This window comes from Macaca thibetana, chromosome 18 (genome assembly GCF_024542745.1).
Source record: "Macaca thibetana thibetana isolate TM-01 chromosome 18, ASM2454274v1, whole genome shotgun sequence".
NCBI lineage: Eukaryota > Metazoa > Chordata > Mammalia > Primates > Cercopithecidae > Macaca > Macaca thibetana.
This window is the reverse complement of record NC_065595.1, coordinates 54,115,290-54,139,963: the sequence shown is the minus strand read 5'-3', so window position 1 is coordinate 54,139,963 and position 24,674 is coordinate 54,115,290. Positions and strand designations below refer to the sequence as shown.

General features: G+C 41.4%; 1 protein-coding gene across 5 annotated transcripts in view; it reads right to left on the bottom strand.

The window, feature by feature from the left end:
• The window catches only part of KCTD1 (potassium channel tetramerization domain containing 1), a 622,936-nt gene that overhangs the window by 35,410 nt on the left and 562,852 nt on the right, over positions 1-24,674 (bottom strand). For 4 of the 5 annotated variants that reach the window (XM_050767132.1, XM_050767133.1, XM_050767137.1 and 1 more), the window contains one exon: positions 12,479-12,657. In XM_050767132.1, the coding sequence (XP_050623089.1) occupies positions 12,479-12,657 (179 nt within the window). Of the gene's footprint in view, positions 1-12,478; positions 12,658-19,320; positions 19,499-24,674 lie in introns of all 5 variants that reach the window. The other variant, XM_050767136.1, reaches the window with a different exon arrangement.

Here is a 24,674-nt window from a genome sequence, read left to right as displayed (position 1 = left end):
TCCGATCACAGAAACAAGTTCGGGCGAGCTCAAATTCACCCTTCAGCTATGAAGCCCTCCCAGCCTGGCAAGGTTTGCCACTGTTTGAAAGTGGTGGTTAGCTGTTATGTACGGTTGTAATTTATCTTCTGAATATGGAGAACACAATAAGAAAAGTTGCATAAGAATAAAAATAATCATTACCACCAGAAAAGATAAACAGCAATGTTATTACTAAGCAAACTGACACTCGGCATTTGATACTCGGTAGCAGCAGGAAGCCATTATCCAGCGACAGTGTCTTTTCCACTGATACCACGTCTTGAATAGATTCAGACAGTCGGGCAAATAGCTGATACGATTGTGGCACTGAAACATGATTTTTAAAAAACATTTTCATTTGCAAATGTCACTGCCATCAGATTGGAGCTTCCAGGTGCCTACTTTTGAAATATGAATGCATGAAAAACACACATCTTGTAAGATTACACCTGACTCTCATCCCCTGCCCGGACCAGCACCATCCTGGGTACCTTTGAAAGGCAGCACAGAAAACATTCTGCACCCACGCAGCTGGCTGCTTTGGGGACAAACTGTCACCACTTCCTATCTCCAGGCAGCTTGAGAGTCATCTTTCAGAAGCCAAATGTTGGTAATTCATCGAACTGAGGCTACAAATCCTGCATTTTTAGTAAAAAGAAATGGTATTTTTATAGGCGATTTCTATAATAATAATAGACTGAACTGTCTGGTAGATGTGGTGGCCCAGACTCTTCTCCTAACATAGCTCATGTTTCAGTGGAGGGCGTTTATGTGGCAGTTTTGTGGACCCCTGAGATCTCTTTCAGAGGGACTTTCTGATACTACTCATAGGAAGTTTGGGTTATTTATTTATTTCAGAGAGAGTGTTTTCCAGTGTTTCCCAGACTGGTCTTGAACTTCTGGCTTCAAGCGATCCTCCTGCCTGGCTTCCCAAAGTGTAGGGATTCCAGGCCACTGTGCCTGGCCTGTTTTCTTTTTTTAATCCTGAATATTTAAATGAAAATTATAACATCATGGTTTTGGGGTGTGAATAAATGCTTCTTTTTGGGAATTGGGGACAAAGGTTATTTTCCACATTGGCCTAATAAAAAACATTTCCCCAGCTTGAGAATAACTTGTACGGGATTTTCTTCCAGCCTAGCATACATATAGCACAGATATCCTTGAAAGGAGATGCGTGAGATTCGTGGGCTGGGCTGTCTGAAATAACATCTAAAATATTAAACCCCTTTGAATGGAACTGTTCTCAAGACACAGTAAAGTGGAGCATATTTGTCACATGTTAATGTTGTAAGAGATTATCTGAATCTTCTATGAAATGCCTATGAATTTTTCAAACAAGTAATTCGATCACATGGTTTATTATTATAAAAGTTCTTTCTGGTATGATGAGGGTAAACTCGAAATACGATGAAAAAAACAGAGCAAAAATGCCTGGGGTGTTGCTCAATGATATTATTCATGACTGATCAAAAACGAGTACAGTCAGTATTATTGTCCCAAGCGACGTGGATCGTGCCAGAGTCAATAGGAAAGCCCTCACTCTGCCAGTGAGTCTGCTGCCACACCACCATGGTGCCCACGGTACTGCACGGTGACGCGTTTACATGTCATCACCTTTCTCTGCAGCTCAGGTGCTCCGACCTGGAGAGGCATGTGGATTGCGGGAAAACTTATTAAAACTAAAGATTTCCCTCACAACCTGGGAGATATAGATTAAGTAAACAGCAGGTGGAAACTCAGGAATCTGCATCGTCTGAAGTACCCTGAGATGACCCTGATACAGAGGGATTAGGGAAAAGCTATCAACTGGAGGAAAGCACTCTGAAGGCAGGGATCACTCTTCTGTTAATCTGGTCCATTGCTCTTTCCCTCCAGGATAGTGAGACCAGAAAAATCCTTTCTGGTTTGTGCCTTGAATTAAAAACGATGTAAATCTTTGCTACCCATATTAAACTAGGCCAGGCAGGTCCTAAGGCTACTCTAGCACCTAAGACTCAAACTGTTTGACTTTCACGCTGCAACTGTCCTGGGGTGGCTGAGTTGCTCCAGGACATAAAGGGAGATACTAAGCAAAATTCATTCACATTCAACAAATATTTATCAAGCATTTGCTCCATGCCAGGCACCAAAGACTACTGGTGGATCTATTATCTGTTTTAAAACCTAGGGCATAGATTTGGAGGTCTTTTTTTTTTTTTTTAGGTAGAGTCTTGCTGTGTCACCCAGGGTCTGGAGTACAGTGGCATGATCTCGGCTCACTGCAATCTCCGCCTCCCAGGCTCAAGCGATTCTTATGCCTGAGACTCCCAAGTGGCTGGGACAACAGGTGCATGCCACCATGCCCAGCTAATTTTTGTATTTTTAGTAGAGACAGGATTTCATCAGGTTGCCCACACTGGTCTCAAACTCCTGAGCTCAAATGATCTGCCCACCTCAGCCTCCCAAAGTGCTGGGATTACAGGCGTGAGTCACCGCACCTGGCCCAGAGGGCATATTTTTACAATAAAAATTTAAACAAAGTTTCCTGGATTGGTGTGTGTGTGCATGCATGCATGCTTATGCGTGTTCCGTGTAGGAGTGTGAATCTTGAGTGTTGCACTGGTTGATGCATTGGCGGGGTGTTTTGGGGTCTACTGTTCCATCAGCAACAAGAAAGGAGGGCACAGCAGGAGGGTGGTGACTAACACAGCCACGGGCCTCAATCCTCCCAGCCTGGGGAGTGGCCCTCAATATCCCAGCGTTGTCAAGTGCACCATTCTTTCTGGTGGGCACATCGTGCAAAGATCGAAGCTGGTCACTGACTGTTGCTAACAACTTTCTCTTCATAGGTACAAACAGCAAGCCATCAGACAAGTGGCAAGGTCACTGGTCCAAAGTCAACTTTGTCCCTGGCTGCAGGCAGACCTGTACACTGGACATATGGGCCTGAAAGAAAAGGACTTCAGAAACCCACAGGCAAATAAGAACAAGACCCACTTATCCCATTGCCCAGTCCAAGGCGGTCCTTTCCAAACTGTTCCAAGTCATGACACACACAGAAAATGATGGTGCCGTATTTGTATGACACTAGGGTAGCAAGAATTTTGTTCACGGCAGGAAGTGACTGGCCTGGAGCTCTGGCTGCCTTGGGGGCTGAAGGGCTCCACAAGGGTAACCCATGTCCCAGCACTAACGGAGATGCCCTTGGCTAGTGAATAAGGTAAAGGCTGCCTTGAGAAGAAAGTGGCTTGAAATATCATAGACAATTTGACCTTTTGTCTAAAAACCACTCTGAGAACACAGTTCCAAAAGGGGTGTGTTGGATTATACAGCTGAACATGGGAAACATTAAAAAATCCTGTGCCCAGGACCTGCCCCAGACCAACACAATTGGGATCCAAAGAGCCCACTTGGGCTGGGCACAGTGGCTGATGCCTATAACCCTGGCACTTTGGGAAGCCAAGGAGGGAGGATCACTTGAGCCAGGAGTTTGAGACCAGCCTAGGCAACAAAGTGAGACCTCGTCTCTACAAAAACATAAAAAATTAGCCAGGCGTGGTGACATGCACCTGTAGTCCCAGTTACTCGAGAGGCTAAGATAGGAGGACTGCTTGAACGTGGGAGGTTTATGCTGCAGTGAACTGTGATTGTACCACTGTACTCCAGCTGGGGCAATAGAGTGAAAAAAAAAAAAAAAAGGAATCTTTGAGGGGTAGGGGCAGGCAATTTTTTGTTGTTGTTATTGAGTCCCAGTTGATTCTAACCTGCCCCTAAGTTTGAGAACCATCGTTATCAGGCTGGGAGCCCTGGCTCATGCCTATAATCCCAGAACGTTGGGAAGCTAAGGATGGTAGATCGCTTGAGCCCATGGGTTCAAGACCAGCCTGGGCAACATGGTGAAACCCCGTCCCTACACAAAATTAAAAATTAACCAGACACGGTGGTGTGTGCCTGTAGTCCCAGCTACTCGGTGGGAGGAAGGCTTGGGCCTGGGAGGTAGGATCATGCCACTGCACTGCAGGCTGAGTGACAGAACAAGACACTGTCTCAAAAAATAGAAAATAAATAAATAAATAAATAAATAAATAAAGAGAACCATTGTTATCAAAGAGGAGGAAACAATAAGCATCGTGGAGTCAGAGTGGGAGCTGGAGGCCCGGCTCTTACCCCATTTCCCAAAGAAGACTGACTTAAGGTGAAGCCACTTAACCTCTCAGAGTTTTAGGGCTCTTCTCTGTAGGGATAGAGGGATAAATACAGTCTCTATCTATAAGGTTATACATGAAAATATATGCAATGAAACCAGCCCAGCCTTTACATTTAGCTTTATAATTTGAATAACGTTACTCAATTATTTTCCCTTCGCTCTTCGGAGGATCTGGCCTCTGAATACAATATTTTACCCAATCATTAATTTATATATGGAACAAACTTTTGAATGTTCACCTGTGGCTGGGATGCTACCAGGTCCCAAGGATACAGGATGAAAAATAAGTGAGAAAGGGCTTTCCAGGGAGAGGGTTTCTGTCTATGATGAGACTAAGTTTTGGGTAAGTGAGAAGTTACTGGAAGTTGAGCGTATGATCCGGAGTCCCGCCCTAAGTTATTTCACATTAGGATATCCAGTATGACTCATCTGGCCATCAAAGGCTCTGGCAGGGATGCAAATGTGAGATGTCTGTGGCTAGCAGAGTGGCCTTCACCTTCACAGATCCAGTGTGATGTGTGATAGTGACAAAGTCTGCTTCTAAATCTAAACTAACATGAAAACTAGATTTTGTCTTGAAAATACAGATGAACAAATAAAGATGTATTTTTGGGGGGAAAAACATGTAGGAATAAAACTAGTTTTAATATAGGGAGAAAACGATATGTCAAAGTGGGCCTATTTATCATGTGTGTTCTTTTTGTTTCTTGTTCTAGAAAAAGAACACCTAGATGTCACACTTCCATCTAGACGTTCTTTTGCTTTTTTGAAAAATTTTTGTGGGTACATAGTAGGTATATATATTCATGGGGTACATGAGATACTTTGAAACAGGCATGCAATGCATAATAACCACATCATGGAGAATGGGGTGTCCATCCCCTCAAGCATTTATCCTTTGTGTTACAAACAATCCAAATATAACTTTTAGTTATTTTAAAATGTACAATTAAATTATTATTGACTATAGTCATTGTGTTGTGCTATCAAATACTAGGTCTTATTTGTTCTTTCTGGATACTTTCTGTACCCATTAACCATCCTCTCTTCCCCTCCACTCCCAGCCCACTACCCTAGTTGCCATTAGCAAAAAGCTCAATTACTTTTGCACCAACCTAAATATTTTTCTTAATATCACTACTCACTGAAACCTTGCTTACTGGTGGTTTACTTGTTTCCTGGCTGTCCTTCACCCTCACCCAGGTAAACTATAAGAGCAAGGACTTTTGTTGGTAACTATACACTGGGCAGATGAGGCGAATACAATAAGTCTGTTGAAAGCATGAAAGAACAGGCCAGGCTCAGTGGTTCACACCTGTAATCCCAACACTTTGGGAGGCTGAGGTGGGAGGATCATTTGAGGCCAGGTGTTTGAGACCAGCCCTGGCCACACAGTGAGACCCTCATCTTTACCAAAAATATACAAATTAGCTGGGTATGGTGGTACATGCCTACAGTCCCAGCTACTCACGAAGCTGAGGTGGGAGGATCACTTATGCCCAGGAATTTAAGGCTACAGTGAGCTATGATCCTGCTACTGCCCTCCAGCCTGGGTGACAGAGCAAGACCCTTTCTCAAAAAACAAAACAAACAGGACAAAACAAAAACAAACACAACAGAGGAAACTCCGGCACTGTATGGCATCTTTCCTTTAAACTATGCTCCAAGACTTATGAGCTAGATTACTTTAAAAATAAGGCCTTTTTTGTTCCCTAGTGGCAAAGGAAGTTTGCTGAATCTAGCAGTTGTGCAGGGTAAGTTACTGAAGGACTGGCTTTTCAGCACGAAACATAAAATCCAGTTTCATTTTTTTTAAAGTCATTTGAAGCCAACCATTTCATTTACTCTTTACCTATATAACTGAGGAGCAATTTTGGAAAAGCAATATTGTAAGATGAAAAGAAGAGAGAGAGAAGAGGAAAATTTCTTCTATTACCCTGGAGAAACTTTCCATTTTTCATTTGCCAGGTGCTTTCCCCCCTTTTAGGTTCCTCCATAAACTAACTTTCTTTTTTCTTTTTTTAAAGATTAACCGATCTTACCAATCAAAACTGTTCATCATTTTATGCGTTTCCTTAAGACTTTTCATAGCAGCAGGGATATGCTCTCTTTCCATCTGTGCCGAGATTATATATTGAAGGTTGATTTCAACTCATCTAAAAATCCCTAATACCTATTCTGTGACTTTTACATTTGCTATTGACACTGAATTATAAAGCATGTGGATGTAGAGAGCAGGTTATAATAAAAAGCTCTCTATTCAATGCCATGCAGTGATTCCGAAAGCAAGTGCAGTGAATACACTGAATGCTTTTTTTTTTTTTTTGGCATTTCTGTTGAGATCCTAAAACAACGGCCTGCACGATGAGGCTGCTGGACCCATGTCTAGGAACTGTAGTGTTAAAACTGGAACTGTAAAGTCATAAAAAGTGATGGCACAGAATCCCCAACCTAATACAGGATTACAGCAAACTCCCTAGGCTGGCATGCAACAATTACACAGAAAGCCAAATATTTGAATGCAATTATCCTCTGAACGTATGCACCAGTCCCTTAGTGTTGCAGTTATCTGGTTTTCCTTTTGGTGTAGCTCCACATAAGCAATCCGGTAATGGCTAACACATCCGAGTGTGACGCACGCCAAAAGCTGGATTGCTGCTGGCAGGACACACATGTTTGGCATCTCCATCCTAAAGCTCCAAATACACACACCCCTGGGTGGCCATGGGTGTCGGCTGCAAGGCTGAAAGTAGAGTCTCTTGTGTTTTGCAATTACCTACATATGCCAGCGTGCTTAGTAACTCTACTGCTATTTAGAAGAGACCAATTTAACATAATCTACTTATGTGGGAGTTAACTCATGTACTGGGTTTAAAATATACAAAAGCTTTGTCAAGCAGTCAGGTTGGATGGCTCAGGGGACTGAAACATGAGATCTCGCCTTTTACCTCCAGGTCACTGGTTGACAATCAGTGCTTTTAGCTAAGACCCCTGTCTTATTACCACTTGATAGGTTCAACGAATTAGTAGTATCAGTCTACTTCTTGGTTTTAAAAATGGTTATCCACATCTGAATAACCATCAATACAGCTGCTATTAAGATTGTTTTTGTTGGAGGTGATAGTAGAGAATGAATAGACCTAACTTTGAAATCAGACTTGTGTCTTCTTTTAAAGCAGAAATAGAATGTATTTTCAATATTATGCATGTGGCTAAGAGGATATTTCAGTGTCAACAGCAGATCTTAAAGAGGCCGTATAATATGGTACCAATATTAATTACTTATGAAAAATTACTTAGTTACCTAGATCTTTTATTACCAATGATGTTAATAAAGGGTACCTTGGATTTTTGACTAAGATATAATCAGGTCTGTTCTTAAAATTTTCAGAGTCCAGGGCAACAGTGCGAGTGGAGGGTCTACTTTGCATACTTCTAGATATTTACAAGCTATAAATCAAGCTAACAAACTATTAATAAAATATGTTCTATCTTCTTTGTCCATTTATAATCCTTTTTTGATGGTGATCTATTTTTCTTGACTTAAAACATACTTATTTAAAGTGAAATTATTGCAGATCTGAATTGGGTGTTTTTCTTGGGGATTACAATTCAAAATGGCAGTGAGAATTGGAGACTCTTATGATCCTCTGAAAGGAATCAGTGTTTACCACTGAGATGGTGGAGATTAACCTCTGTCTCAGAAACACCTCCTAAAGAGCTATTTTGCATCTTACATACACATTGGTTAAGACAAAGTACATTACTGATATATGTAATACTTCAGTTAATTTGAAAACTTTAGTCCCTTTAGCTAAAAAAACACCTGATGATGGAAATGAATAACAACATGAGTGGTTAACCGTGAGGTGTAAAAGTCAATTTACTCACTGAATCATTACTCAGGGTTTACAAGCTAAAAAAAAAGTACGCCCGCGCGCGCACACACACACACACACACACTGGAACCACTGGTAACCTTGGTAATTAGAGCAATGAAGATTGAAAGCTATTTTCTTTTGGTGAAATGGCCATTATGAGATACATGAAATATTCATTGAGGAAGAGGCCTCCATTCTCTAGAAGGGATCATACATCTTGGTGCCATTCAGAGCCAGATGGTGAAAATCAAGACCTCTTTGGAAAATTGCAGAGGTTCCTATTTATTGGTCTGGAGCAGGGCCTTGCATGGCTTTTTAATGCTTCCCAGGTGCTTCTAATGTTTAGCTATATAGTCCACCATACTACTTTTTGGGGGACAAAGTTCTAAGGGTGCTCTTTAGCCAAGAGGGCAGGTTAAGTAGAGACAGAATTTTAAAAACACCTACAACATTTCAAAATGGAGTAAAGGTTCTTTGCAGGACCTCTGAAATTGTAGAAAGATAATATTACATCTTTTATGGTCACTTGTTACATACAAATTAGTAGTTTTAAACTACAAGTCTTTCCCTTGAAATCTAGGAAAAGCCCTCCTATCCTCTGCGTGACACTAAGGAAGAGGTAGGTGAGAGTGGAACCAGGGAATCCAAGAGGCTGGAGCAGAGAATGGTCTCATAGGGTAGGAAGGGTTTGACGCACCCCAGAATCTACAAAACTAATTGGAGTTATTTGTGATTCCATGGCCATGGGCAACCTAATGTCCTTGGATTTCTCCAAGAGAGGTTAATAATATGCAAGAGATTTTCCCAGTAATTGGAAGGAGCACCTGATGCCTATGGGAAAAGCATGAAGAACTAGTTCTCTGTATCTTTGATTACTAAAATTTGTGTATGGGTCCCATTAAATTGGATGTTGCTTTGAAATGAACATTTAATTACCTACAAAAATACGCCCCCCAAAACCCAAGAGGAAACAAAGCAATACCCGGTGGTCAATTCAACAGCAAAACCAGTGTTACCTGAGCAGTGTCATTTGCTTTAGTAATAGCAGCTGAAACAGAGGTTACCTTGTAAGGCTTGTTTCAAAGAGTCTTGACAAATTCTTAAAGATATCTCCTAATGATAAGGATGTCTCGGAACTTGTGACCGGCTTGGCTATTTAAGATAAAGGAGGAGAAGGTGCAGGCCAGGAGTCCCCCGAGATGGGAGTCATCCAGGCAAGAATCCAGATGTAAAGCTGTTTCCATGGCTAGGAAAGCAAGAAATGGAAAATATTTGGAATTTGAAAGACATTTTGAAAAGAAACAATTCCTGGGTTTGGCAGAAGATTAAGTATGAAGACAATATTATGTGTTGGGCACAGGGCCATGGTGTGCTTTTCATAATCACATTTAATCCTCCCAATAACCTTGCAAGGAGACCTATTTGTGCCTATTTTACATGAGAGACGACAGGTGTTCAGAAATTAGACCTTTCCATAGCCAAAGAACTGTTCGCCATTTGCCAGCATCCAATCCTAGAACTAATGAATCCAAATTATTTTTCCTGTTGCTCCCGTGATCCTAGGACTCACTGGTGACAGAAAGCAGAGGGAAAGTCTAGGAAAGGAAGATCAACAATTCTATCTTTTCTAATCACATTGGTGAAAGAGACATTCACTTTTTGATGTATTTCAGTATCAGGTTGGGGGAGGGGGAGGTTTAGTGAGATGCTTTTTTAAAAACATCTGTTTCATAGTTCAGCGCTGTCCAACAGAAATAAAAAGCAAGACACATGGAATTTTACATTTTCTAGTAGCCACGTTAAAAAATCAAAAGAAACGAGTGAAATTAATTTTAATAATATGTTGTATTTAACTCAACATATTATCATTCCAACATGAAATCAACATAAAAATTAGGAGTTTACATTTTTTGGTACTAAGTCTTTAAAAATCGGTGTATATTTCACACTTAGATGATATTTCAATTTGGATTGGCCATATTTAAAGTGCTCAATAGCTGTACGTGGCTAGTGACTACTGTATGACACAGCGCAGGTAAAGAAAGTGATGAGATCCATGCTATTTGATGCATGTTTCAGGGTGTGGATAAGAAGGAACAAAAGTAGACTCTCAGAAATATCCATGGAAAGATGGACTGAGAAAGAATCTCCAAATGGGACACTATATGAAGTCTTTACCTCATAATATATAGCGACAGAATAATGAAAGTAACAAATTATTTGAGAGATAAGAACTGAACGAATAGAGCCTCTCTCCCTCTATCTTCTACTTTGGCCAGCCCACCAAGTGATACTAGGGAGCTTCCTAGGGGCTAAACCCTGGGGGCAATGAGTCAGTGGAAGGAGACCCACCTAGTTACAACGAACATAGAAGAAAACCAATTGCTTAAGTCACAGAAAATGTAGTTTTTATTAACTTCCCTCCTGTCTCAAGGTTTAATTTTAAAAAACTGAAGCAAAAGGCCATCAGATCAGACCAGTAAATCTTGCTACAGTTTAAGGTTTGCTTTTTGTCTCTTAATATGCATTTTGTGACTTAAACCCTAGAATTAAGTGTTCATTTAAAGAGGCAGCTGTGATTTTCTGTAGTTGATGGTGGTATTCACAGAGGGTTGGAAGGAATGGAAATAGGCATTTTCCAAAAGAACACTACTTATATAACAAAATACTTGAAAAATAAAGCCATTATTATAAAATGATTTTTTGTAGTCCCTATTCCAATATACTTAGGAAAGGTAGTGACTAAATAATAGTCATAGATGACTAATACGATCATTTCATTTTAAAGTATATAGTCTTTTGGATAATTGAACCAATGGAAATCTATTTTATTTAAAGCATTTCTATTGTAGAAATTAAATCTGGAAATTAAGAGAGAAAACATTTCATCTTTCTTCTTTTCAACCTTCACATTCTTTCATCAATTATCAAGTAATGGAGTGAGATTTTAAAACAAAATCAAAAAAGTCTGCCTTCATGTAGTATGCAAGGTGACAGTGACTTTTATGTCAGTGCTGTCTACTTAGACTGCAAGCTATCTGTTATCTGTCACTTCATAAGATATTCTTAAAAATGTGCCCTTCTGAAGCTCAAGGGCTTCATCAGAAACAGAGAACCACCCTGTTTCCTGACGTTACCCCACATGAGTGCACGCCTCCTCCCCTATCCACCAGCAAAAAACTTCCCTTACAGGATCTGGGCATAGCCCCCACATCTGGTGCAGAGCCAGGAGGGTTGTCCCAGGGTAGAAAGGAAATTATTTCTTTGAAACTCCTTTAGAAATGGGTGGTTGGGGCCAGGTGCAGTGGCTCACACCTGTAATCCCAGCACTTTGGCCATGGCCAAGGTAGAAGAATTGCCTGAGGCCAGGAGTTCGAGACCAGTCTAGGCAACATAGTGCAACCCCATCTCTACAAAAAATTAAAAAAAATTAGCCAGGTGCAATGGCTCACACCTATAGTCCCAGCACTTTCGGAGGCTGAGATGGAAGAATTGCTGAGGCCAGGAGTTCAAGACTAGCCTTGGCAACATAGTCTGTCCCTGTCTCTACAAAAAATAAAAAAAAAATTAGGTGGGCATGGGGGCATGCACCTATGGTCTCAGCTCCCGGGAAGGCTGAGGTGGAAGGGTCACTTAAGCCCAGAAGGTCAAGGCTGCAATGAGCCATGTTTGCACCACTGCACTCCAGCCTGGGCGACAGAACAAGACCCTGACTGCAAAATAATAATAACAACAACAACAACAACAATAATAATAATAATAATAATAAAGAAATGGGTGGGCAGGGGCATGGGAGGAGATAAGTCATAAACATAAATGTATACTGCCTATTTGTAAATCACCCTTTATCTTTAAACAATTTGTATATTTATTTATCTACCTTAAGTTCGTAAGTTCCATGGCCCGCCCTTTTTTTAAAACTATACTATTTTGGCTTCATGGATTTTTGCATACAGATCTAAATATAATGCCTCACTGCTGAGAATCTCTTTTTTTTTTTTTTTCTAGTCCACAAGTTGATGAACCAACTCATTTCCTATAAAATTATCAGAACCTATAAGAAAGCATGTTTTTAAAGAAGGAAGGAACGAAGGCGTTGGGGAGCAATCACCATCTTTTTTGTACTACATTGAGAATTATGAATATCATTGTAGAGCAAAATATCACAGTATTCCATTCTCCTGTGACATTTTTACATGGACTCGACTAAGCTGCGGGTCCAATCCTGATTCGAAGACGTCCAGCCTAGGCAGCAGGGTGGCTCACACACTTTCACGTCCTGCCCCCTGCCTCCACGAGGCTACGCTGCTATGCTTGTCAAAGGAAAAACAGTTAGGTTATCAAATACATGCACGTCAGAGTCTGATTTTTCAGTTTTTCAGATTACCTGGATTCAGGGTATTTGGTGAGGGTGGCCAGGCTGCTGGTGTACATGTGGCCGCCCACATCAATGTGGACAGGCGCATTGGATTTTGTGAGTTGTGCTGGAGTAGGGATGCCTTGGTTGTTCAGTGGAGATGCAGGGGATCTAGTGATCAGAGGTCTTGACATATTGGGCCGACTGTCCTACAGAGAGATAAGCAAGTTTAGACACTTTTTCTCTTTACAGCAGAAAGATAGGAAATACATATAGCATAAGGAATGAACAAGTGATTAACGATACTCATTCAGTAATAAAACCTGAAAAACCGGCAAGCTCTTGCTTTTGTTATCATGAGTATCAGAAAAACAAATTCTGTATTAAAAGAAAAGGAAATCTTCACATGCTCAGAAATAAGGAGCTGAACTAATGTTCACTTCAAATAACTCTGAGGACTATGAAGGCTTATTATACTAACAAATTCTTGCATTTATCAATTGACAAATCGCAACTAGTATGATATGAAAAGTCTATTCATTCCAAATAAAACAACAATCAAACCCTTCAAACAATACATATTTAAATAAAATGCATATGAGTTAGCCCTCTCTTTGAAAACTTCCTCATTGCTATGCACTTGGAATAAAACAGACCCCTGACACCTGTGTTCTACAAAATGTTTTCTTAAACTTTTTCAAATCAGGAAAAAGAGAGCATACTGGTCTAGCCATCAGCTCACATACTCAAAGCAACCTCGCAAAGAGATACGACAAATTTATCAGTCAATATACCCTCAAATGATAAATATGTGCTTGCTCATGGACCACAAGCGAACTGCTCTTCTGTATGCCTCAAGTTCCCAAAGTGTAACTGAGGCAGATGTTGATGTGCGGTCGCACAGGCGAAGGGGCAATGTGAGCAAACAGACCAGAATGAGGATATCACCTGCTGGCAGCAAGAACATGTTTAAGAAATTGTACCTTTTTTTTTTTTTTTTTTTGAGATAGGGTCCCCAGGCTAGAGTGCAGTGGTATGATCATGGTTCACTGCAGCCTCAACCTCCTAGGCCCAAGCAATCCTCCCGCCTCAGCCTCCCTAGTAGCTGGGACTACAGGCACCCGCCACTACGCCCAGCTAATTTTTATGTTTGTTGTAGAAACAGGGTTTCTTCATGTCGCCCATGCTGATCTTGACCTCCTGGGCTCAGGCGACCTGCTCATCTCAGCCTCCCAAAGTGCTAGGATTACAGGCGTGAACCACCTCACCCGGGCAGAAACTATACTCTTGAGAAAATAAATTATTACATCCTTTCCATGGATACAATATAAATATTTCAAATGCTATCAAAACATGGTTGTTTGCTTTTAAATTAGAGCCCAAACCACAGACAAGTAAAGATAGGTCTCTGGTATTCAATGAAGGGGTCAAACATTTAGAGTATCTAACTGAAGGATAAGCTAAAATAGCACTTATGCACGAATTCTGTAACACCAATGACACACGTATACTCTCAGATTTATAATTTAGCCAAAGATTGCTTTCAAACATGCAAACAATGTATGGCAAAGCCAGGGATTTTGAAAAATGCCTTTGATGGAGACCACAAAGGGGAAGTCATCTAGCTTTTCTGCATAAAACACAGCATGATAAAATATAAATTTGCAAAACATCATAGATTTTATGATCTGGAACAGCTTCAGGAGTTACCTGGGGCACAACTGTTAGACCACTTAGCATTAACCACATGTCCAAGCAAGACTGTGAATGCACATGCTTTCTGAAACTCAACATCTACTGTGAATGGGGTGGTGACTGGGCCTTTACGCAAAATGTTTACCATCTGTGTTATGTGTTTCTACATGCTGAATTAACAGAGCCTAGAAACAGTTATAGAAAAAGAGTTAACGTTTTAGTTCTTAAATCGGCTGGTCGGCTCAAGGGTGTTTACTACATTATTCTTTATATGTTTCTAGATATTTTTAACAATGCAAAATAGATATTGAAAAACACAACAGGATGTTTGTAACACACAAAGAAGGAGAGTTAAAGGGGTATTAGGTATTGGAAAAAAATTTAAAAACCAAGACAGTTGGTAGTAAATATAAAACAGGTAAGGTTCAGAAATACTAAAAGTAGCATTTTAAAATTTGGATGACAGAAAACACATTTTTCCTTTAAAAATGCTATCATACAACCTCCACTTTTAACAGACACATACTGACTTCCTTTTAGAAAATGATTCCCTGGGACAGACACACACATACACATGCGCACACACACAGGCACACGCACACCTCCCTCCCTGTTACATTTTAGCCCATCATAGTGCGGCAGAGTCTGTAATAGTTTTTCAATTGGACGCATTCTCTATCCTGCCTGAAGGTGCTCAGGCGAAAATGAACAGATTTGCAGGGTTAATATTGTCGTTAGACTGTGACCTCATTCAGCACGGCTCTAACACTGTCAGGTCTATATAGAAAGAGAGAAAAATGAAAGCGTAACTGATCGGTTGAAGCATTCCAGATTTCTCAGAATATATACCATTTACATTGTAAGTCATAAATGCAATGGATATTGCTAAATTTAAAATTAAACTAGTGTTTCTTCAGCTCAGGGTAGGGGTGGGGTGGGGTGGGCATTGACCCTTAAGGGCGAGGATTAGAACTGCCCTCCTTTGGTGAGTCCTCTTGGTTCTCCTAGGCTGGATCTCCCCATCCTGGATGTTCTCCTCTTTCTGCAGGGTTGCTCTGGCTATGCTCATTTCTAAGGCATTAACTGATATTAGTTAACCCAGTCAGGGCTTTTCACTTCACTTGGTATTTTCCATATGGGGCAGATTGTAAGAACTTTTTTTTAAGAAACAGAGTCTCTCTCCGTTGCCCAGGCTGGAGTGCTGTGGTGTGATCAAAGCTGCTCACTGCAGCCTCAAACTTCTGGGATCAAGCGATCCCCCCACCTCAGCTTCCCAAGTAACTGGTACTACAGGTACATGCCACCACACCTGGCTATTATTATTATTATTGACATAGTATCTTACTCTGTCACTCAGGCTGGCGCCATTTCATTTCATTGCAACCTCCACTTCCCAGGCTCAAGCGATTCTCCAGCCTCAGCCTCCTGAGTAGCTGACACTACAGGTACAGGCCACTAATGCCCAGCTAATTTTTATATTTTTAGTAGAGACAGGTTTTTGCCATGTTGCCCAGACTGGTCTTAAACTCGTGAGCTCAAAGTGATCCTTCTGCCTCGGCCTCCAAAGTGTTAGGATTACAGGCATGAGCCACCACATCAGGCCTAATTTTTTTATTTTTAACGTTTTTAGAGACAGGGGTCTCACTGTGTAGCCCAGGCTGGCCTTGAACTCCTGCCCTCAAGCAATCCTCCTGCTTCAGCCTCCCAAGTCACTGGGATTACAGGTGTGAGCCACTGTACCTGATATATGAGAACTTTTAAAATCCTCAGACTGGTGTTAGGGGAGGATATTTGGGGCTGAGAGTCTGGGCACTTGTAATAGACGTTGGAGTTGATGCTCAGTATCTATCCCATTGACTCCAGATGCTTCATCTAACACAGTTGTGGCAACCTCTTTCCTTGGCCAGTAGCTGCAGCTGACACTTTCTCAACTTTACCTAGATGGACACTGAAGTCCAGGATGGGACGCTGCTACCTGCAGCTGCCATCTCCCTGCCAGTTTAAGGATGAAGCCAATGCCCAGGATGGCAGAGCTGAGAGCTGGAAGGAAGCCAGGTCCTCGCTGACATTGTTGACACACTGCATCAGCCATCTCTCAGCCTCCCACCTCTAGATTTTCTGTGACTTGGGAAAATAAATTTCTGTATTTGTAAAGCGAGTTTGAAGTGGGATTTCTGCCACCTGTCTTGATAAGGAATCCTTCCTGTTACACAGCTGCTTCCCTGTGAGGTTGTTTGGCTTGGGGGGCCTTGGCCAGTGATGCCAAGCATGGCTGCCCGCTGAGATGCAGCAGAGCCTTCTGTCGTTCCATCATCGTCCTCAACTCTACCTTCCCATCATCATCTTAGTTTGTGTATGTCTTTCAGGATTACTTCTAGAGAAAGGAAAACCATAACCTTTAACCAGAAAGAGTGCAAGTGACTTGGATGCGCCATCACACTGCTGAAGAAACAACTGAGAGTGCTAAAGACTATTTCGATTTCTGCGCATTGCTCAGGCAGAGCGCTCTGTGCTAAAACTCCTTCCGGAATACAGAGGAAGAATCCGGGAGACGAACCCTGTCCTAACACGAAGCTACTTGATTACTGCTCCTCCCCTGTGCAGCCCATTGTTCTCTCCTTCAAAACATTTTCACTTATTTTTATTTTTTAGAGACAGGGTTTCACTCTCTTGCCCAGGCTGGAGTGCAGTGGCACAATCATAGCTCACTACAGCCTTGAGCTCCTGGGCTCAAGTGATCTTCTTGTCTCAGTCTTCCCAGTAGCTCGGTCTACAGGTGTGCACCACCACACCTGGCCAACTAAAAACATTTTTTTGTAGACACGGGGTCTTGCTATGTTGCTCAGGCTGGTCTTAAACTCCTGGCCTCAACTGATCTTCCCACCTAGGCCTCCCAAAGTGCTGGAATTATAGGAATGAGCCACCAGGCCTGGACTATGACATTTTATTATTATTATTATTATTATTATTTTGAGACAGGGTCTCACCTCTGTCACTCAGGCTGGAGTGCAGTGGCATGATCTCAGTTTGGTGCAGCTTCTGCCTCCCAGGTTCAAGCAATTTTCATGCCTCAGCTTCCTAAGTAGCTGGGACTACAGGAGTGCACCACCACACCTGGCTAATTTATTTTTTTCATGTTTTTAGTATAAATGGGGTTTCACCATGTTGCCCAGGCTGGTCTCCAGCTCTTGAGCTCAGGCGATCAGCCCGCCTCGGCCTCCCAAAGTGCTGAGATTATAGGTGTGAGCCACTGCGCCCAGCCCATGACATTTATTAACATCTCTTGAGTGCCAGGCATTGTTCCAAATGATAAGTGAACAAGAGTAAACAAAACAGGCTGGTCTCTGGCCTCACCAGTCCTGCTGTTCAGTAGAAGAGAGCCCATGAAACATGCGACTGCAATCAGGACAGAGGAAGGCCGGGCTACTACAGCAGCTGATGGAGGGGACATTTAACCCAGGGTGGGGGCTGGAAGGATGGGGAAGGATCCCTAGAGACTGAGAACTGAGAACTTAACAAACACTGGGAGGTAGGAAGGAGGGTCCCAAGTGGTATTCCCAAGGCTCCAAAGTGGGAGAGGGCATGGTACCTTCCAGAAATTAAAAGTTCAGCATAGTGTCACAACCACTTATTTTTTTCTCCCAGGTTGAGGGATAATGCGGGAGACAGAAGCTTGTATGGTGATCTGTGGTCTGAGAACCACAGAATTACATGATAATTTACAATGAAAAAATAAATGAAGCCCACCATAATAACATCCTTGTGTCTGGAGAAGAAGAGGTGGAAAGGTAGGGAGCTAAGACCCCACATTCTAAACAGAGCTGTCCACAGAACTTTCTGCAGTGGAGGAGATGCTCTGGACCTACACAGTTCAATACGGTCACCACCAGCCACAAGTGGGTGTCATAGTGAGACTGAATCTTTAATTTTATTTTAGTTAATTTAAATTTTAATTTAGGCCAGCCGTGGTGGCTCACGCCTGTAATTCCAGCACTTTGGGAGGCCAAGGTGGGCAGACCACCTGAGGTCAGGAGTTTGAGCCCAGCCTGGCCAACATGGCAAAACCTCATCTCTATTAAAAATACAAAAATTGGCCGGGCACGGTGGCTCAAGCCTGTAATCCCAGCACTTTGGGAGGCCGAGACGGGCGGATCACGAGGTCAGGAGATCGAGACCATCCTGGCTAACACGGTGAAACCCCGTCTCTACTAAAAAATACAAAAAAACTAGCCGGGCGAGGGGGCGGGCGCCTGTAGTCCCAGCTACTTGGGAGGCTGAGGCAGGAGAATGGCGTAAACCTGGGAGGTGGAGCTTGCAGTGAGCTGAGATCTGGCCACTGCACTCCAGCCTGGGTGACAGAGCGAGACTCCGTCTCAAAACAAAAACAAAAACAAAAACAAAAACAATACAAAAATTAGCCGGGTGTGGTGGCAGGTGCCTGTAATCCCAGTTACTCGTGAGGCTGAGGCAGGAGAATTGCTTGAACATGGGAGATGGAGGTTTCATTGAGCCAAGATTGTACCACCGTACTCCAGCCTAGGCAACACAGCAAAACTCTGTCTCAATAATAATAATAATAATAAATTTTAATTTAGATAGCTACCTGTGGCTAGTTGCCATCATTTTGGACAGTGTAGTAACTTCCGGTAGAAGTAAACTTTGCTAAAATTTTTCTTAATATTTGGAAGCCCAAATCATGACTGACTTGAATTTCCCACTCCTGTGATGGAGAAGCAGGAGTATTTTAGAACTGAATACAATTTATTCTTATTTCTTAGAGACAGGGTCTCACTCTGTTGCCAAGGCTGGAATGGAGTGGTGCTATCAGGGCTCACTGAAGCCTTGAGCTCCTGGGGTCAAGCGATTCTCCTGCCTCATTTTCCCAAGTAGGTGGGATTACAGGTGTGTGCCACTACACTTGGCTAATTAAAAAAATTTTTTTTCTTTTTTTGTAGAGATGGGGACTCGCTATGTTTATCCAGGCTGGTCTTGAACACATGGCCTCAAGTGATCAAATGCCTTATGACCCCTCACACACACATTCATTTCCCTCTCCCTTTCTAACAGTATTTCTCCCTTCTTTACTGACACTATACTTTTTTTAAAAAAAAAGAATGATGCCCTATGGATTTGGTAGAGCACTGAAGAAAAGGTGTCAGGAACAAAAGGACACGTACTGTATGATTGTATTTACATGAAGTGACAGGCAGGCAGGACGATGACAAAGATCAGAACAACGGCCACCTTTGGGAGTAGTGGCTGGAGGAGGGAGTGACCAGCAAAGCTGCACATCTTGATCTGAGTGGTGACACAGTTGTATACATATGCACGCGGAGGATTCGTTCACTTTAAGTTCTATTAAATAAAAATAAGATAAACTGAAAATAATCTTGGGAAAAAATCCTCCAATTAGAACACTTTACTGTTGAAATACTTACTTAAATTTCTGTGAAATAACACTTTTTTTAAAGCCAAAAAAAGTGCTTATTATTTCCTTTGATAGAATTCACCAAATCTGACTAAAATATACTCTGACCTGAATCAGCCCTTAGGAATTCTATTTCTAATTCCTCCTTTCCCATATCTGTCCTGTACAGATTTTCCAGGCGTGCTGATCAGTGCATCTTTAACATTTCCGTTTCCCAGCTCCTTCCCATAGCTTCATCATCCATCTCACCTACCCAACAGAGGAGCAATGATTTTTTTGGTAGTAAAATCCTTCAAGGGATTTGACTTCAGGCATCTTTCAAAAGAAGCAAATGAAAAATCTGCCTTCTAACCTAGCTGTGTGCTGTTCAAACGGGAGCCCTAGGGGTACTGCCTTGAACAAATGAGCTGAAGTTTAAACTGAAAGTTTTAATGACTTTATTTGTTAAGAATGTGTATGTCCCTGTCTTATGTCACGTTTCACTATTGAGTTTGACCATATTACCTCCTTCACTGGAGAAAGAAACAGGCTTCTTAGTGATAGCTCCAGAAAAGCATGTCAGTGGTAAAATACCCATATTCTCTGACATTTTAATTCATAACATTCAGTAGAGCAGTGAAATAATTTAATACAGATTATAACTTTTCCACAAATTTCAACCTCGATTTAAATATATTTCTCTCTCTCTCTCTCTTTCTCTCTCTCTCTCTCTCTCACACACACACACACACACACACACACCATCTGTATTATATGGCATACTTGGATATGGGAATGTTCTGATTAACTCTGATAGTCTGACAAGGGTAATCAAAAGTGTCTTAGGCAAGGATCTTGCTTCCTGGGACGGAAATCTGTAGTTGCCTTGGGAGTGTTGTTTCAAGAATGACAATCATTGGACTCTCAATAAAGGTTCTTCCAAGAAAACATCACTTTACTGACCATAGCTACTTAATTGTATAGCAAGACTCTCAACCATAACGTCAATGTATTTTGAAAGAGGCCTCACTGGTTTCTTCATTCATTCAAGTGCTATTTATTGGGCACCTATCACCTGCCAAACTCTGTGTTCTCCATTGACTTTAACTAAACAGCAGAATGAGCCTGAAGAGAAAGAAAATAATCTTTCTGGTAATTTCACTTAAGAAAAACAAAACAAAACAAAACGCAGCAGTGATTCAAAATTGATGAGTACTGTATGCATAATTTAGAGAACAGTTTCTGTCAATCTTGACCATTTGGGAAACAACGAAGAATTAGCCCAAAAGAGTCTCCTGAGTATCCAAATTTGATGTCAAGCTTTCTAGTCACTTTATTCATAGGAGCCCCCTTCAAATTCATAGAGACTACTTACTCTTTTTTAAGAATGTAATAAAATTTTAAAAATTTTATTTTTAATTGACACTTAATTGTACATATTTATGAGGTACAGAGTGTTAATTCCATATATGTATACAATGCTCAGATCAGAGTAATTAGGATATCCATCACTTCAACCATTTATCATTTCTTTGTGTTACTTATTCTTAATCATTATAAGAAGTGGGATTATTGGTTTTCTAGCTCACAGGACAGTAGCTACTTGCTAAAATCACCTAAAATTAAGTCATCCAAAGATCAATCCTCAGAATAAATTAGATTGGAAAGTATACAATATATTGAATAAAAATTTCCATCCCAAAACAGTAAAGGAAAACATTTTTCTAAGTTAAGACAATTTTCAAAACTCCATATAACTGGCAAAGTCACATATACAGGGCACCCTAAGTAAGGGTACAGGAGAAAAAGCCCTGCTCCTTCGGAATCTGAAGACCTGGTTTGAACTCAGCCGCCCGCCCCCTGTGCAATCTCTGAGAAGTTACCAAACTGATCTAACTCCAGTATCCTCATCTCTAAGACGGGAATCAAATTGCCCTACCCGACAGAGGGGCAAAGATGGCAGTAGATGAGACAGTGCTTGGGAAGACATCTAACAGAGTGTCTGGCATTTAGAAGGAAAAAATGAAGTTTCTTTCTTTCCTCTGAGCACAAATAAAGTGAAATTTGACAAGCCAGATGGACAGACAGACAAGCCTTCTACAGACCTAGTGAGAAGTACAGGGAACTACTTTAAGGTCACTGAGCGGCAAGGCCCAACAAAAAGGCAGTGCTTTGCATTGATGTAACACAGTATTGCATTGTGGGGTGCACATAAATAAAAAGAAAATGGGACGGAGATGCTAATTATGTGCCTTGGACAAAGTGTATGAAAGGAAGCAGAGAATGAAAACATTACAGTAGGTTCATGAAATGGTACTTGAGCTGTATTGCTTTTTCTTTTCAGATTAAAATCGTAATTTCACAGAATTAAAGACAAATTAAAAATAGGGTGCTTCAAAGTTGTTTCAAAATGACCAGGGACTGTGTTAAATTAATCTGCAGTTCTTCCCTAATCTGAAGTGGTAAAATGTTACCCTTCTTGCTGTGGGGCAGGACAAGGTGTTACTGCTGTTTATCTATTTCACTGCACAGTCTGTCTGCCAGATACAGTGAGTGTCCTCAACATGCCTTTTTTTTTTCTTTTTCATAGTGAAATATGTATCTGAGAAGCTCCCTTATTAGATTACCAAGCTGAGGCCATGAAAAGAATGACTATTGGCCAACATTTCTCTGCTTTTAGTTCAAAAAGGAAATGAACTTGAGAAAAATAACATCTGAATAGAATTTCACAAGTTTCTTATAGCCGAATTAATTTTTAAAATAGATTTCTTACATATTTTTAAATACACTTAAAACACTAGAGAATAATTTAAATACATTCTACAGCTCAACTATAGATACTGTTCACTTTTAAAAAGCTAAAACATAGCATTAAAAGTGACAGAGCAGCTTCAGTAATAATAGTTCTATAGGGAAAGGCCATTTTTGCAAATGTGTGTAGGTACAATAAAAAATTGTAGCATTAAATGCACCAAAATATTAGTAGGCATTAGGACCGGGTGATGATGCTACAGGCAAAAATTTTTAGTTGCTTTTATTTATGCTATACAGAGTTGAATATTTACTACTATTGAATTTTAAAAATGGAAAAAAAATAGCGCTCAATTGTCCAATCAAATCATTTAGTACATACTCTTGACACACTGCTATATTTTACCTTCATAATAGGATTTTTGACATTTTTAAGAGGCCAGAATGAAGAAATACAGGAATGGAACTAAACTTAGGGATAATACTTCCCTTTTCTTAATTTTCTTGCCAGGGAGGAAATGCACGGAACTGAGTATTAAATGGGCTTCAGGTCAAGGAAGCTTGTATTCAGCTGACAAGCAAGACGATTTCATTTGATCCTGAAAGACAGGGTCAGTCGCCTATACTTCCCACACTCTCAGGGTCTGTCTGGTCGTCTGCCCCCTCTTCTAGATCCTTCCATTCCCAGCTCTAAAACACGGCGAGAGCAAAATGATCAAAGCTATCCAAGTACACTGCCTGCGTTTCCTGAAGTCGCCCTGCACACACTCTTGTGGGGGGAAGATGCGAACGACACCAAATGTTGGCAATGAAACAGCATCTAACACGTAGAGGGGGCCTTCAAGTCTGAAATCAGAAACCTCTGCACAATGTTAGGTATTATCACCATTTCAGAGAAGGAAGTTGACTCTGAGGTCAAGTGGCTTAGCCTATAATTATCTAGTAATAAATTTACTGTGATATTTTACATGCTAGCCATTGTGTACCCAGATAAGGTTGCCACTCTCTTATTACTAGGCTATACATGCTCTGGCATTCCCTGGAGGAGGGAGAGATTTGCCTTGCTCCTTTCACCCTGTCTGTGTTTGGGGGTGAACATACTGGCTGGAGGCTTAGAAGGAGGGTCAGTGATCACAGAGAAGGCGGGGACCAGCTGGCCCAGGAAGTGGACACCTCCCCTACCACAGAAAATTGGCACTTTATTCACTCCCCTAACTCTCAGTTCCATGTGCATTTAGCAGGACGTATTGGCCTCTACATAAATCATAAACTTACTAACTTCTTGGATGTGGTCACAGAAAGTCCTCATTCAGCAGAGTATCCAAAGCTAAATGTGCTCCTTTTAATCTGAATTGAGTCTCTGGGAACCTCCTCCGAGACTTTTTTTTGTGGAGATGGAGTCTCACTCTGTCGCCCAGGCTGGAGTGCAGTGGCGCGATCTCGGCTCACTGCAGCCTCTGCCTCCTGGGTTCAAGCAATTCTCTTGCCTCAGCCTCCCAAGTAGCTGGGATTACAGGTGCCCGCCACCATGCCCAGCTAATTTTTTGTATTTTAGTAGAGACAGGGTTTCACTGTGTTGCCCAGGCTGGTTTCGAACTCCTGAGCTCAGGCAATCCGCCTGCCTCGGCCTCTTAAAGTGCTAAGATTACAGGCGTGAGCCACCGTGCCTGGCCTCCTCTGAGATTCTTAAGTGCCCATTTGCTTGACTTTTTTTGTATTAAAAAAAGAAAAGTTAAAATACACAGGTTTATACGTACATGACTTGCTCTATATAATAAATGTGTTCATAAAAAGTTCATTTGCTCATTTGTTCATTCATTTAGAAAATGTTGGCTGGTTGCTCTAATTGATGCCAGGCTAGGACACTATGGAAATGAACTCCTCAGGGAGTTTGTAAGTTTAATGTGAGAATTAGTCATATGCACAGGGAATTCCTGATGACAAGAGACCCCACATAAATAAAAATTTTTTGGCCAGATGTGGTGGCTCATGTCTGGAATCTCAGCACTTTGGGAGGCCAAGGCAGGTGGACACTTAAGGCCAGGAGTTCAAGACCAGCCTTGACAACATGGTGAAATCCCATCTCTACTAAAAATACAAAAATTAGCCAGGTGTGGTGGTGCATGCCTGTAGTCCTAGCTACTCGGGAGGCTGAGGCAAGAGAATCACTTGAACCAGGGAGGTGGAGGCTGTAGTGGGCTGAAAATTTTTTTTTCAATCAAATTATATCTGAAATACTTTGAGAACTAAATAATACTTAAATACCCCAAAGACTGCACTTCTCTGGGTTTTATAAATCCAGGGTGTATTATTTTTAAATAAGACGTACCTATATTTAGTAATTCCACATTACAAAGATCACACTTCTAACTT